Raw genomic sequence first — 15637 nt, forward strand, 5'->3', positions numbered from 1 at the left:
GAGTGCTGCTCGCACACACACTCCAACCAGGTGCGCCTGTAGCTGCTTCGTGCCTGCTGAGGGGCCCTTTACGTGGTAAATGCAATAGTAATGGTAGATGGTAGTAATACAGTGCTGCAGCCACAGTGTGCATTGTGTCAGTTCTGTATGCTTTTTACCTGTGGCAGCTCATCCATTTCTGATAGTGCCCTTTGAAATGTAAGTGGCGTTGAGGATTCTCATTTTGTAGGCAAGGAAACTGAGGCTCTCTAAGGTTAATAAGTAAATTGAATGAGGCATAAAGTGAGGCGACTTGTGAGGCTTAAAATTGCAGTTCAAACCCAGGCAGTCTGACCACTCAGCTGGCTTTCAAGTGCAAGCCTGAGGCCCGGCCTTGCGGAGGCCCCCTGTGCAGTGCTTTGGCTCAGGCATCATGAAACTTCTAAGCCACAAAACAGGCTCCTGTTATTCTGTCTTTGCTCTTAACAATCAGATCATCTTTTCCAAATGATCTCTTCATTCCTTCCTCCCTTCACCTCCCACACTCACAAATTTTGTCTAAATAGGTGTGTAGTATCTGGCCACAAACTCCGTTATCCTTCAGAGGGTCTCAGACAATCAGATGATTTCAAAGAGAGTCTAGCTCTGATTTTAAAGCTTGAGATCCGTGCTTGGGGAGACTCTGGTGTTTGCTCACTGGGCCAGCCCTGGTGTGTCTGGAGGATGTTAACTTAGGCATGGATCATTTGACGTTTTTTCTTCTTATTTATTGAGTACAAATTTTGTATCTGTGCTAACCTTTAAGGCTCTCACTGCCTAATGTTTTCAAAGAATATGTATTTGTTTTTATTAAGAAGAATAGTAGGCCAGATCTTGGAAATGAAGTAGGGAAGTGAGACGACACTGGAGAAACTTCGGGGCAGGAGGGATTGGGGGGGTGGGGGGGTTGCTCTCGCAAAGCTGGTGCACGCCTCAGCATCACCTCAGTGGTCAAAAACGAGGAAATTCCTGAAGGTTCTGATTTGATGGAGGAGGGGCCCCAGACCTTCAGCCCCATTTTTTCTGGCAGAGCACTCGTCATCTTGCTTCTGAGGAACCACTTTCCATCCCCGTCACCTGTCTTGCACCTCTGGCTCGAAATGGGAGAGTTGTGAAGTCAGAGCAGATGAGTGCCTGGTGGAGGGGGGCGTTCAAGCCTATTGAACCCTTTTTTTTTTCATAGTACAAAGCTTGACAGTGAGACAAACTGCAAGGGGGCCGTCTTTGGTCCATTCCCATCTCTGTTCCTTGAAGCTTCTAATAGGTCCAAGAAGATTCAGGAAAAACAAACACCCCTTTCCACCAACTTCACATTCATTCTTGACTAAGATTTAGGGAAATCAATCTCCTGAGACTTCCTTACGGTACACTTCTTGTAGTGGGATGTGTCATTTCAGCGGAGATGGGTGGTGGCAGGGATTTGGGTACGAGGTCACTGAGCCTTAGCTACAGAACTCAGCCAGGCAAGATCTGTAAAACTCTTAGAGCATTTTGGTTAACCAGTTACTGTAAATTTGTGAGGCGAAGACAATCTGTTCTCATTTGATAGAAAAGGCAATTGAGGTGAAAAAGACATTGTGGTAATCTGAGGTGATAGCAGTAAAATCCTGGCGCTGGAAACGCTGCCTTTTACCACATTCTCCGAATGTCCAGAAATGATGGGACGAATCAATCCTGTAGCCCTCCAGGAACGGAGCAGGAGTCTGGTTAGTTGTAGGGAACGGCCTCTTCCTCATCTCGCTCCACTAACCCCTTCCCTCCGAGCCGATCACACTTAGGCTTGGATTTGGGTTTGAGTGCAGCCTCTCAGCTGTTTCCGGCTGTGCTGTCACTGTGGCAGATGGCATGTCATCCTCCTGGTAGCCCCTGGCCCCTCTCCGCTCAGCTGCCAGTGTTTCAAGGTGTGGTGTTTGCTGTCTGGGCACAAGCAGCTGGTGGACTTTTTCCTCCGTGGAAGAAACCAAGTCCTCCACCAGAGTGGGTCCTTGTTAGTCGTCCTTCTTCCTGGGCGTTCAGTCTTCTCGGCCTCCTGGAGAGGCACACCTCCGTTCTCCAAGGGTCTGAGCTACGGAGCCAGGTCCTCTCCCTCCTTCCCTCCATCCAGCTCCACTGAGAGCTAGAAAGCTCTCAACGCTTCCCCAAGAATAATACAGAAAGAGGGGAAACCACATGGGGCTGAGCAGACGGTGGGTACAGACTTAGCTGAAGAGTTCAGATCTGCAAGGAGGAGGTGCTTTTGTGATGTCCAAGGTTAGAGGATCTGTTGAGCTGGGCCTGTCCTCTGAGGTCTTTTCAGGATAAGCAAGCTCACATTTCTAACCTGAGGAGTCTCCACTATGCCTAATTGAGCATTGCTTTTAGGAGTCACTGTGGGTCTGAGTGACAGATAAAAGGGGGAAACAGAAAGGACGACTTTAAAGGAAAGCGGTAAAGGTGTATACGGAGGGCTCAGAACCTCACCATTAGGCCCAAGACCCCAGGACGTCCACCCTGTAAAATTCAGTTGAAGTCTGGGGCGCCTGGTTAGCTTAGTCAGTTAAGTGTCCAACTTTCGCTTAGGTCATGATCCCACGGTTCGTGGGTTCGAGCCCCGCGTTGGGCTCTGTGCTGACAGCTAGCTCAGAGCCTGGAGCCTGTTTCCAGTTCTGTGTCTCCCTCTCTCTCGGACCCTCGCCTGTTCACGCCGTCTCTCTTTGTCTCCTAGAAATAAATAAAACATTAAAAAATTTTTAAAATAAAATAAAATTCGGTTGAAGTCTTTTTCCACCTGAGCCCATAAAGGAAGCGGGTGACCAGAGAGACTTGTGAGCTGGAGGTGGTCCTCAGGGCCACCTCTTGTTTCTCCTGAGGATTTTGTAGTGGGAGACCTCCTCCTCGGTGCAGACGGCAGCTGCCACAGGGCCAGCCCCCACCCGAGGACCAGGTGCCTGGGCGTTGGTGATCCAGCATTTCAAGTCCTAGGTTTATGATTTGCTGTTGGCAAATTTGTGCCTCCCTTTTAAACTCACCTTTGTCTTACAGCAGCCAGTGAGGAGGAGAAGGGGAGAGAGCTCATTCGACATTAACAACATTGTCATCCCGATGTCTGTTGCTGCAACAACTCGTGTAGAGAAACTACAATACAAGGAAATCCTCACTCCCAGGTAGAGGCCCTCTCCCTCTTGTTCTGTTCTTGCCGTTTTCCCTCCTTGTCAGAGTTTAGGGTTCTAGCCTTAGGTTTTGGCTTCTCCTTGAGAGACCATATTAGAGGAGGGAAATTATTTCTATATGCAGTTCTCTAATTATATGAGCACCAACCAGGCCACAGGCCGCAGAGTGGCTGAAGCCATGTTTGTTTGACAATACAGAGTCTGTTGTCAGCATCAGAGCAGGATTTCACAGGAGTCTTTATTTCTAGCCTTTGTTGACAGTGCAGGAAATTGGGCGGCCCCGTACAGGCACTCTCCTAGGGTGGCAGTCATCTGGGACAGAATAGCAGTGGTCCCCTTGAAACCGTCCTTTTGCTTGAGTTTGTCACAGTCCCAGCCTGTGTCCTCTTGGGGCATCGGAGTATGGAGCCTCTCTCCGAGGCTTCTGGGGCTACGAGGGCCGAGCCGTGGAGGGCAGGGTCCTTCCCAGGCGCCCAGCTCTCATCCTTGCACAGATGCGCTAACTCCGCCCCGGTTGCCTGACCCTCTCACAATCGTCCCTTCTTGATTTTGCAGCTGGCGGGAGGTTGATCTCCGGTCTCTGAAGGGGAGTCCTGACGAGGAGAATGAGGAGGTAACAGCACGGCCATTCTCTGTTAGAAGGACGCGCACACACACGGGTGCACACACCCCAAGGGCCTCAAGACCTGTGGGTGTCAAGCGCAAGCTCATTGTATTCCTGCCCAGAACGGGGAAGAGCCTAGTAAACGCTGGGGCTGGTTCTAGAATTCATCTACCCGTACTTAACCTCTGCTTCCTGGAGGGCAGAGGGGATCAGTGAAGCCATTCTCTTGCAGGTGGAGGATCTGTCCGACGCAGCCTTCGCCGCCCTACATGCCAAGTGTGAGGAGATGGAGAGGGCTCGGTGGCTGTGGACCACGAGTGTGCCACCCCAGCGGCGGGGCAGCAGGTGACGGGGCAGGCACAGGTCGCCAGGCCTGTGAAGGGCGGGTGGGCAAGGCAGTGGGCCCAGTGGCCCTGAGCACAGAAGTTCCTGGTGTTCAGGAGGAACTGACGAGGGCATGAGCAGTCACATGGCTGGGTCCTTGCTGAGTGCTGGATGGCTGTCCGATTGTGGCAAACTTTTGTGCTCTCCTGGTGCCAGCTTTCTGCCATTTGGAAGCCTCACCCTGGGTAACCTTCCGTTGGACAGTGGGACAGAGCGTGGTGGTCCTACGTGAAAGAATTGACCCACCTTGTCTGCACTTATTATTAACAGTGGCAGAAGCCCTCAGGATTCTCCAGTAGAAAGATTGAGGCCTCTTGTTTTTGCTTTTTTTCCTTGACTACAGTTTTCAAAGTCTAGACTGATTTCCCTTCCCTGGGAATTCACTAGGCACTGGACCGGAGATTAGCCCCTGGCATTGTTCAGCCATGGCCTTCTCTTGGGACGATGGGCGCACAGGGCTCTTATGACTGTCCTACTGTGTGGCGCCCGCCCCCTTCCTGATGGTGGGAAGAAACGAGAGGGTGTGCGGTTTCTGGGAAAGAACTGTTGGTGTCCGTCTACCTTGGCTCCTCTGGTTGGGATGCTCTTTTCACGCCTCCTCCCCAACCCCCCAAAATAAACAGACAAGTCATCCCTTATCACCCAGGCACTCATATTTGCACTCGTTGGTGTACAGGTCTTACAGGTCATCAGATGGCCGGACGACCCCTCAGCTGGGCAATGCCAACCCTTCCACCCCCCAGCCCGCCTCCCCTGATGTCAGTAGCAGCCACTCTTTGTCTGAGTTCTCCCACGGTCAGTCCCCGAGGAGCCCCATTAGCCCGGAACTGCACTCGGCGCCCCTTACCCCTGTGGCCAGGGACGCTCTACGACACCTGACCAGTGAAGACACTCGCTGTTCCACACCAGAGCTGGCGCTGGATGAACAGGTGAGGGACACGACCTTTGCATGGGGTCAGCAGGGTGGCCAGGTAGAATGGTGGGCAGGGACAGCACCTGCTGAAGATGGGTCTGCGTCTTAGGACTCCCTTCCCCATTTTAAAAGAGACAAGGGGCTGCACTTGAAATTGACCTTCTAAAGGTGGCACCTTCAGGTGGCACTGGTGCTCACTCTGTAAGGGGTCTTCCTGGACCTCTCCAGGAAGTCTAGAGACTCGTCGCAGACTCCAGTCCACGCATCCCAGGCCAGGGCCTCGGGGCAGGACGTAGTCTGGGACTGGCTCCTCACTGTGGCCGTTTGTCTCCCCACAGTCCGTCCAGCCATGGGAACGGCGAACCTTCCCCCTGGCATATAGTCCCCAGGCCGAGTGTGAGGACCCGCTGGACGCGCAGGAACGGGCAGCCCGCTGTACTCGGCGCACCTCAGGCAGCAAGACTGGCCGAGAGGCAGAGGTGGCCCCCACCTCGCCCCCCGTTGTCCCCTTCAAGAGTCGGCATTTGGCGACAACAGTCACAGCTCAGCGTCCAACTCACAGATGAGCGGGATAGGAGAATCTAAACAGACTCACTAACTATTGGCATTAAAGCTTCAGAAATCTCTGCGTTTGATATTCAAACATCATATGCCGGAAATTTTCACAGTTTTTAGTGAATTTAAGGAATTTAGATTCTACTTTGGTATTTCTGTTTTGTTTTGATTTTTGTTTTGTTTTGGTTTTGGTTTCCATGTTTTGTCGTCACACACCTGAGCACTTCCTCCAGTTGGCAAACAGAAGTTCAGGATATGAGCCTGCCGGCCTGGTCCTGGCACATCTCCGCACTGTTGAATCACTGGACTTAGCGATATTAGGTGATCCCTCCCCACCCCCACCCACCCCCACCCCGCACCTGTGGATAGGGTGGAACAGCCAGGTGGGCAGAGGAATGGAAGGCTCCAGCCCAGCGTTGCCGCCGGAGGTCAGGGTGGGGGAGAGCAGTGCACTCTGGGTTCTCACCCTTTCTTCTCCCGTCCCATCGGCAGATCGGCCCCACTCCGGCCCTCCTGGCTGAGTCCCCCTTGGCCGTCTGTGCCGGAGCACCCCCACGCCCACCAGAGCCTCTTGGTCATGACCGCCACCTGTTCTGAGCTCTCAGGCGACAGAACGGCTTTCCTTTGTCCTCCAGGCCTGGAAGGCCTAGTCCGGGTGTCCTCTGCGCTTGGTCCTCTGTTGTGACTCCTTCACTGAGTATCCTGGCTGTGGCTGCTCAGGTCCCCACCCTGTCCCTCGTGCGCCCTCATCTGCTCCCCGACACCACCCACACCCCCACGCACACCAGTCCTTCCGCTCGGACGTTCTCACCTCCTGTGTCCTCGTCTGCAAAGGTGGGGTCAGGGCTGCTTAACTTCCATTCCCACTCCTCTGCACACTGGAGCTCAGGGACACGAGCAGTCGTCTCCCCTGTAGAATTCTGTTGTCGAGGATTCATTTAGTCCCGTTTCCCTCACGCGCACTTCCCGGTGTCCGGCCTCTCCTCCCCTTCGCCCCCTTGCCTGTGGAACGTTGTCTGGTCCTCGCTGCGGTCCCCACCGCGCCCTTGTCACCCCCCTTGGTCAGCCTTGTGCCTGTCTCCAGTGTGATCACGTCACCGAAAGGGGGGCAATAAGAACTTCGTTATTTTTATTTTTATTTTTTGCCATTTTGTAATCGTATAAAAATAGTAGACAAACTGCTTAATGGTTGGGGTTTTTTCACAATTTTCAACATTAGTGATTTTTTTTTGATTCTGTTTGCAAGTTAAAGGATTTGTCATTGTTTCTTTAAAACAATAATGCACCATATCCCTATGCATAAAGTGCTTCTTCTATTTATAAGGTTGAAAATTCTGAATAACCCTTTTAGCATTGTTAAAAAAAAAAAAAACAAAAACAAAAATGGAAAAAAAAAACCTTGTATTTTGTAAATATTTTCTTTTCCTGCTTTGAGCTGTGTATTGGCAGCGAAACATGTAGCTGTCTTTGTTCTATAGAAATGCTTTTCTTCAGAGAAGCTGATCTTTGTTAATGTCTTGATTCTGTTCGCAAAGCACAGACTAGTGCTTAAAAAAAAAAAAAAGGAAGGAAAAATTGAAAAAAATAATAAAAAAAAAAAGTTACAGAATGTTGTGTTGCCGGGCCTTTGTTGACCTCAGACTGGGTTCTCGCAAGGGTGGCAGGTTCAGCCCCCGCCCCGCTGGAGCAGTTCTTTGGGTCCCTGCACTGGCTCTGTCCTTGGGTCCCCGGCAGGAGCACCTGATGGTCACCAGGGAGAGGATGGAGTCGGGGTGGAGGGGCAGTAAGGGGTGCCCGGAGGATGGGGGCCCCTGTGGAGGTCATCTTTTTGTTGGGTGCAAGCGATTGGTCATTACCTCTTGGCGTTCCTTCTTTCGTGAGGCCCGCGGTGTGACATTTCACGACTGTCCTGAGGGACATTTCCACCTGTCCCCGCTTTTGCTGGGGTTGGGGCCTGTGAGAATGTACATACTTCACAGCGTCGTGCTTCTGGGGAGACTCCGGGCTGGATTTTCCTTGTACGAGACGGAGACTCCTTTACACAGCAGTCATTCGGCGACGACCACCAAGTGCCGAGGTAGCATTTCTCTGTGGCCGCCCTGGTGCTGCGTCTGTGGCTGCAGTTAACACCCGCTCCCCTTATGCCTGTGCCCGCGGTGGCTAGAGCCACTAGAGCGAGCACACGGGGAAAGCGGAGGAAACCCGCACTCTGGACTTCTGCACGGAAATGGAAGGGTTCCTTGTTAGGACCTCCACCTAATTGCTAAAGGGCAGGAATTAACATGGCTCCTGCTTGGTATGTGTTTTCTCTGCGGCACTGCGGGGGGCTGCCCGCTATTCCTGTCTCCCCGGAGCGGACCTCTTCCCCCATCGAATAAGGACCCAGAGGAGAGAGGAACGTGGCTCCGAAGCTCCCGACGGAATCTAAGCCTTGGCCGGCCTCGTGCTCTGCTCCAGCCCCGGGCTTCTGGGACCAACTGTGCCTCCCACAGCCCTGGCCCGTGTGAATATGCTGGTGTGGGGCTTCCTCGAGGGCAGCCTGTGAGCTCAACCACAAGGCCGATAGGCCTTTCTTTGCGTTGGACCGGGATGGCTCCCCGGCACCAGAATCAGAATCAAGGTGAAAATGAACCAGTCTTGAGAACTCTTCCCGCACCTTTGGGGCCCCAGAGAGAGCCAGGAAATCCTGACGTCCAGGTTTTGGCAACACTGTCATTTTCCTGTTGGGAGCTAAGTTCTCTTAAGGCTGGAAAAAGGCACACATCATACAACCAGACTCGTTTTCTCATCCTCTGAATCCATGCACGGAGACCTTGTGTAAGCAGTAATAACTTTATTTCCAAATTCACTTTTACAGCAACAATCAGTGTAAATCATTTGTTAGAACACACAATACACCATATGGACGTTCACAGACAGGAAGCTAAGCTAAGATGGTTTCGTGTCCCTCCCCCCACCCTCAAAATTACCGAAGAAATCATGGGACTTGCAAGTGCCAGAAACTGTCCTGCCCAGCGCTGCAAATTCACGGGCCGAGTCCATTCGGAGGGGAGACTCTGGGCCAGCGCCCAGGGTAACCCTGTTCAAAGCTGAAGTGAAACCAGAAGTCTGGAAGCCACAGTTCTGCAGGTGGGACAAGCTGGCCGCCTCCACCTCCACCCTCCTCCCCATCCGTTGGCTTGACTTGGGGACAAAGATAAAAGAGGGAGAAGGAAGAAGGACGAGCTCTTGGCAGCTGCCACGACGGGCTGCGTGTCCGGAGCAGGTGAGAAAGGGGCTCCGAGGCGCCCGTGGCTTAGATGGAAGGAAGGATGCCGGGGTCTGCGGTAGGCGGGGCTGTGGGCCTGGGGACCCCGTGAGAGGGCAGCTCTGTCCCCACACTCCTTCCCCAAGCCTTGCTGCCTGCACCTGGCAGGGAAGGAGAAGCTGGCGGGACCCCAGGGACCTCGAGCCAGCGTGGGCGATGTGAAGAAAAGGGTTACGGGTGGTCTGGCGCTGCCCTCCAAGGCTTCCCTCTGCCCGCACAACTATCTTGCAGGTTCCTCCCCCCTCCCCCCACGAGCACAGCAAGCAACCGCACAGGATACAGTCTCCGCGCTGAAGTCCATTTAAATAGAACTACGGATAAGTGAGTGGAGAGCTTGAAGGGACCAGGCGCCCGGCACAGCGCCCCCCGGGGGACGCTGACGGGAGGTGGGGGGGATCGGGGGTGGTGGAGAGTGCCCAGCCCTGGTGGTGGCGGGGTTGGGGGGGAGGTGGGGGGGGAGGGGATTGTCCTCATTGAAGGTCACAAGCCAGCTTCCCTCTGCAATCTCCCTGTCGGCGCTGACTCGATCACCTGATCACCTTGAACCGTGAGGTCTAGGCCGACCCCGGCAGCCCCCCACCCCCACCCCCGCCCAGGGCGACCCCGGAGGCGTCCGAGCAAGGCTCTCAGAATAAGGTTTGGGAGAGCAGGGCACAGAAAGAGTTGCAGCTGTTGTCCGGGGCCGCATCTCTTAAGAGCCAGCGCCTCTGAACCACATCTCCCTTCTCTTCCTCAGAACCCTTCTAAGAACAGCTGGGGCCCAAAGAAGTAGAGCCTCACAGCGGTTAGTTCTGGGCCCAGATGATTCGATTTCTTGCACGGAAAGCTCTGGCTGCAAGAGAAGCCGCCAGCCCTGGAGAGGAGGCCCCGGGCGCCCACAGCCCCCAGGGGTGAAGACAGGGCCTGGGCAAGGGCGGAGGGGGGGCGGGGGAGGCTCCCACCAAGCCCCTGGGAACGGTGTCTCCGGACTTGTCACCCTGCCGCAGTCAGGCAGCGCGGGCTCCGGGGGGCTCCTCTGGGGCGGACAGTCTACCCAAGCCCTGCTGTGGCTGTAGGGCCCTTGGCGGGGAGGCCTGGGCGGCTCTTGCTGAGGGACGGCTTGCAGGGGGAACCCCAGGCCTCTCCCCGGCTGTACGGGTTTCCTTTTTCTTGTGACACTGGGCGTCGGAAGACCCTCATGGCTGCTGGGGGCTTCTGGCTGTGACCAGAGAGGGCGATCTTCTCGCTGCAAACCAGGCCGGCCACAAGACCCGCCTCTCTCCGCCCCAGCAAAGGGCAGTCCCAGCGGGGGCCGCAAGGGGGCGCCGTAGTTTCTGTCCCAGGATTCTGCCCCAGTCCTGTGCTCTGGGCCTTCCTCCGAGCTGAGGAGTCTCCGGTTTCAGAATCGGGTCTCTGCTGGGTCCCAGATGCCGCCAAAGCCTTGCAAGTCAGGAGGCTGTGACCAAGTAGAGCCACAGCAGCCCCCCGTGCGGGAGGGAGACATCTAGGACCCCCAAGGGGTGGGTTAGAAACCTCTTCACAAGCATTTCAAGATACATGCGTCCTTTTTTTTTTTTTTTTTTTAACCTTGTCATTATCAAAGTCACTCTGGTGAATCCAAGCATAAACAGACAAATCCGACTACAACTCGACAGGGCGCAGACGGGGAGGGAAAGGCGACGTCTATGTATATGTTCAGCTGCTCCAGCAGGACAGGACAGACAGCACTGCCTCCAGCCGGGAGGGGGAGGGGTGCGGTGGGGGGGTACCATTTCCAAGGGGGTGTGCGGGGCTGAGCGCTGGCGGGCGGGGCTCTCAGAGAGGCTGGCACTCACAAGCTCGGGTGGAATGGGGCACGGAGGGAGTGTGGCCCTGCCCCGGGGGCCTTGCCTGCCTGACCTGCTGCCGCCCCTGGAACCAGGATGGCCACGCTGCTGGCAGCTCAACTCAGGGAGGGGCCCAGGCCTTCTGGGAGGAAAAGGCTCTCCAAGTATAAACAAGGCAAAACATCCCGGGTCATTGCTGAGCCCACCCTGGCTGGTGCCTGTGAGGACAGGTCAGGGGGAAGGAACCAAGTACGGTCATCGGGTCCGTTGTGAGGGGCCACACCGGTTGGGTGAGTTCTAACTTCAACCAAGGGACCGAGGTCTCCCCTTGTCCCCAGGTTTTGCCTTCGCTCAGACACCCCTTTATTTGAGAGCAGGCGCCCCTGGGTCTAAACAATGTCCATTGCTGAGAAGGGGCGCGGTGAGGCCGGGAACTCGGGACAGTGTGACATCATGAGGGGGACAGGCAGTGACTGGGCTCCGCAGAGCAGACACATGGGCATGGTGGGGGGTGGGGGACAGGTGGCTGCAGTGGCCATGGGAGGGACAGGAGGCTCAGGACCCACCTCCCAGCCCCCAGCACGCTCCCGGGATGCCAGGGGCCCGGGCTGGGGAGCAGGCGGATGCCCCCAAGAGGCACGAGCCCTTACGAAGAGAACTGGTTTAGCCCTAAAGTCCCAGAGCCACGAGGTGGCCAAAATCGTGGCTGCAGTTCCAACCTTCAGATCTCAGTAAAACAGGGTTTCCGTGGGGCCCCCGCCCTGCAGGGAGGGGGAAAGAGGCCAGCACTCGGGACATCAAGGTCAGTCAGTCTTCCCCGAGGAAGGGATCCACAGGGCGCCCCCCTCCCGCCAACTGACCACCTCCTCCCGCCCACCGGAGCCTCTCTCCCACGGGCCGGGAGGGCGGCACACCAGCCCCGCGGCGGACCCGGGCCACCGAGCACAGGGAGGCCACTCGGGCCAGGCGTGCTGTGGGCGGCCAAGGCGGTGTGCCCTTCCTGCTGCCCTTCCGGGCAGAGAGCAGCGGCTCCTCCCCACCCGTCACCCACTCCCAACACTGTCCCTGCTGCCCTCCCCCCCCACCCCTGCCTCAGCCTCTCCCGGGGCTCACCCCCCCACCCCAACCCCACCACAAGGTTGACATTGGCCTGCGGCTCCAGCACGGCACCCGGTTTTCAAATCCTTTGCTGCTGCCGCTGCCTCTGTGACCCCCCCCCCGGGATGGGGCAAGAGCATGGGCGCCCCCAGTCCCTTGAGATTCCCCAGAAGCAGCTCGCAGAGCCTCTCCTCCCTCTTCTACTCAGAGGGGACACAAAAAAAAAAAGAATCAAAAGTAATTGCCCAAGGAAATGGTGGGTGTGGCCATCTTCTTAAATGTTTTTAAAAATATTTTATTACCATCAGCCCACCCATCAATTTGGAAAGCTGAAATTTGCTCTTTTTCCCATCACTGATTTTGAAGTCCCGAGCCGGAGCCGAGCGACAAAAGCAGGTTAAAGTGATGAACCGATTAACCGATTAACCGATCTGCGAGGAGCAGCTGGGGGAGGGCAGAGGGCGAAGGGCCAGATCATTATTCTTTTTTTTCCCACACTCTCTCTCTTCTCTCCACGATTATGGACCGCCCCCGGGGCCTGATCACAAACCCTGCTTGGCCAGGGAGGCGGACACTTCGTCGGCCAGCGTGGCGAGCTGGGGCGAGTCCACCATGTCGATGCTGCCCGTGGAGGACACGTTGCTGAGGTGCCGCGGAGATGTGTCCCCGGACACCACGGGCGACTTGTACACGATCTCCGCCCCGTGGTCTGTCTTGGCTTTGGCGTTCTCGCGGAAGGTCAGCTTGTGGGTTTCGATCTGCAAGAGAGGAGCCGGTGGGGGGGTGGGGGTGAATTAAGCCATAAGAAGGGGGAGGAAGCCCCGGCTGCCTACCAGGGGCCGCGGTGACCAGAGTCTGATCACCTTCCCGGAGTGGACACCGGTGCACGGCTCCTCCGGTGCCTGCCTGCCAGCCACCCCGCATCCCTTCTCCAGACATGGTGACCGTCACTCACTCATTTCTCGCGTACCCTTTCCCACACATGCACAAGCATGTGTGATATATAAACAATATGTATGTATATTTAATACACATAGTTATGACATCCACGTGTTTCACTTTGGGTCTTGGAGTTAATACCTTCCGTTATCAGTACTTGGTTCCCTGATGCTCGTTGATGGCTGTGTGGTACTGCATCACCGCACCCTGACACGTATCTATCCCCCTACCGAGGGAAATGCAGGTTATTCTAGTATGTGCCGTGCAGACGATGCCGTGTATGAACATAACCTTGTGTGCACGTCATTTCACACTCAGGTCAATGTACCCTAGGAGCAGAATGGCTGGTAGGTCAAAAGATGTGTGCATTTTCTCTTAATAGATATCAAACTGCACAAGAACCTGGGTGGCTCAGCCGTTAAGCATCTGACTTCAGCTCAGGTCACGATCTCACAGTTCGTGAGTTCAAGTCACACATTAGGTGAGCTCGAGCCCCGCATCGGGTAAAACATGAGCCCCGGGTGAGCCCCGCTTCTGTCTCTCTCTCTCTGCCCCTCGCTCACTTGCGCCCTCCTCTCTCTCTCTCTCTCTCTCTAAAAATAAATATTACCAAACTGCAAATTAAAGCATGAAGGAGAAGCTGCAGATGATTAAGGGACATTCCCCAGGGTCACTGCTGTCCAGCCATGAACCACACACACTCCTCCCCTGCACCACTGACTGACGGGGTTTGGAGGCAGCAGCATGTTTGAGCCACCCCGGAAGCTGTGCTAGAAGTGATGATACAATAAAGTCCTTTTTCAAGGAGAGACACGATGACGTGGCCAGGAGTCCAGAGGTCTTAACTCCAGGACACCCAGGACACGCAGGAAGCACATGTTAGAGACGTGAGCAGTTCGTGAGAACTCCTGAGGAGCCCTGAAGTGGTGGACACAGGAATCCTCTACTTCCTTGGGTCCTAAGACCTCTGTGTGCCCGGTGGAGCCAGGAAGGTATCTACACACGCAGGCACGCTCTCCCCACCCACAAGTGTTCTGCACAAATCCAGGGGTCCGTGGACCCCAGGCTGAAGGGCCTCTGTTGTGGGTGGCTTGGATGTGGGTGTAAATGACTCGACGCTTATTTTGTCCATTTTGGTTCACTGCTTTGGGGGAAAAAAAAACAAAAAACTCTTCCAGATGACTGTATTTGAAAGATCGTTGTGAAATAAGCTTTGAGAAGAACATTAATGTTAGTGTTTTGCAAAAGCTCTGTTCTCAAAAGTGACAGCGTCCTGGGAATGCCCCAAATCTCCCAAACTGAAGGGCGCTCTGGCGGCAGGGGTCCTGCGCTCCCCCCCCTTGTTAGCAGTTCTGCCCAGCACAGGGGGTGTGGGGGGGCTAGCTAGGCGGAGACACTCTGGGGTCAGGACAGTGTCTTCTGAGCCGTGGCAGGCCCACCCTTTCTCAGCCAGCACAGAGGTGAGTTCAAACAGATGTTCACACTCAACCTTGACTCTAACTCATGTTCTTAGCCGGTTACAAAGTACCAGGAACCTTCCAGAACACCATCTTTTTTGGGCTTCACCACCACCCCGGGATGTGGATTTTTCTTTCCCATTTTGCTGAAGGAGAAATGAGCTGAGCGCGCTTGCCCGTCCTCCCCAGCTCACACCTCCAAGCAGAGTCAAGCCCAGAGCTTCGCTCAGGACATAGAAGCTTCTAGAGTCGGTGACCTTCCTTCACCTAGGGAATCACCAATGCCCAGGCCTTAAGCCAGGGAGGCATGAGGTGACAGAAGCCAGCAGAGCCACTGTGCTTTTGCAGAGAACCTTCTCCACAACCCCAGAGAACTGGGCCCTGCCTCACTTCCCTTGAGGCACATGGCCTCCCGGACCCCTCTTTTACTAGGGACCAGGCACCTACACAGTATTTCTGGACCTGGGAAGCCCTGTCTGTGGAACCAAGTCCACACTGGTGTTGGGGGGCCGACAGGAGGCGCTGTGGGGAGCCAAAGAGCGCAAGGCCCTCCAAGGGCACAAGTACCCGGCCTGCGCACCCCAGCCTCCGGGGAGCTCGTCTGTGGTCAGGTTTGTCCAAGGTCTCAGTCTGCACCTCCGACTGAGTAGGAGCATCCCAGCAGGTGCGTCTCCAGAACCGCCCCCTTGGGCTCTGGCCTCAAACACAGCACGGGGCATGCGCATTCAGCATGAGAGGTGAGGTGGTGCCCGCTGCCAGCCGAGTGTGGGGGTGAGTTGTGGTGACTTGCCCCAGGGGACTCCCGGCTGCCACCAAGTGTGTGGCGTGACGACCGCCACTTCCAACCAGCTGGGCCACTTTGGCCAGTGCCCTTCCTCATGTCGGGTTGGGTCTCAGAGTCTGTGCCCATTCGGGGACACCCCTTTCTCCTTCCACTACCCCTCTGCCAGCTGCTGGGAGGCACTGCAAACTGGAAAATGAGCCACTTCCGGAAGTTCGCAGCCAGCTGGAGAGGGTGGGAACCCCCTCCCACACCCCACCCCCAGGCTGCTTTGGCTGCATTTTTGCAGAAAAGCACAGCCCGGAGACCACATCCTGTGATGCACCGGGAGGGGGCCTGCTCAGGGCCACACACACCCTGGGTTCCCCTCCCCCATGCTCCCACAGCAAGACCCAGGGATTCCAGAAACTGCCCGGATCGCCGGATCGCCGAGGCCCTTGATCCAGCAGCCTTCCCCACTGGCACGTTTTCGTGACGCGCAGGCAGAGGCTCTGCAGGAATCTCAGCACCGCTCTTTTGCTCTGCCTAGTGACCCACTTGCAAAATTAGGTTACGCTCCCCCGACTGGTTCCGGTGCGCTGGGGCTGGCTGGCTCTGGGGATGGATGGCTACTTCCTTTCGTGGATG

General features: G+C 55.6%; 2 protein-coding genes across 7 annotated transcripts in view; one reads left to right on the forward strand and one right to left on the reverse strand.

Moving 5' to 3' along the window:
* KANSL1 (KAT8 regulatory NSL complex subunit 1) overlaps nt 1-6993 on the forward strand; it is a 180676-nt gene extending 173683 nt beyond the window's left edge. For both annotated transcript variants that reach the window (XM_039250643.1, XM_039250642.1), the window contains exons 11-15: nt 3040-3161; nt 3723-3780; nt 4004-4116; nt 4832-5084; nt 5407-6993. In XM_039250643.1, the coding sequence (XP_039106574.1) occupies nt 3040-3161; nt 3723-3780; nt 4004-4116; nt 4832-5084; nt 5407-5634 (774 nt within the window). In that variant the 3' untranslated portion in view covers nt 5635-6993. The remainder of the gene's footprint in view (nt 1-3039; nt 3162-3722; nt 3781-4003; nt 4117-4831; nt 5085-5406) is intronic.
* Nucleotides 6994-12107: 5114 nt separating this feature from the next.
* The window catches only part of MAPT (microtubule associated protein tau), a 100240-nt gene continuing 96710 nt past the window's right edge, over nt 12108-15637 (reverse strand). For all 5 annotated transcript variants that reach the window (XM_039250672.1, XM_039250676.1, XM_039250673.1 and 2 more), the window contains one exon: nt 12108-12591. In XM_039250672.1, the coding sequence (XP_039106603.1) occupies nt 12376-12591 (216 nt within the window). In that variant the 3' untranslated portion in view covers nt 12108-12375. The remainder of the gene's footprint in view (nt 12592-15637) is intronic.

This window comes from Hyaena hyaena, unplaced genomic scaffold, assembly GCF_003009895.1.
Source record: "Hyaena hyaena isolate Hyena2069 unplaced genomic scaffold, ASM300989v1 scaffold_378, whole genome shotgun sequence".
In the NCBI taxonomy this organism is placed as follows: Eukaryota; Metazoa; Chordata; class Mammalia; order Carnivora; family Hyaenidae; genus Hyaena; species Hyaena hyaena.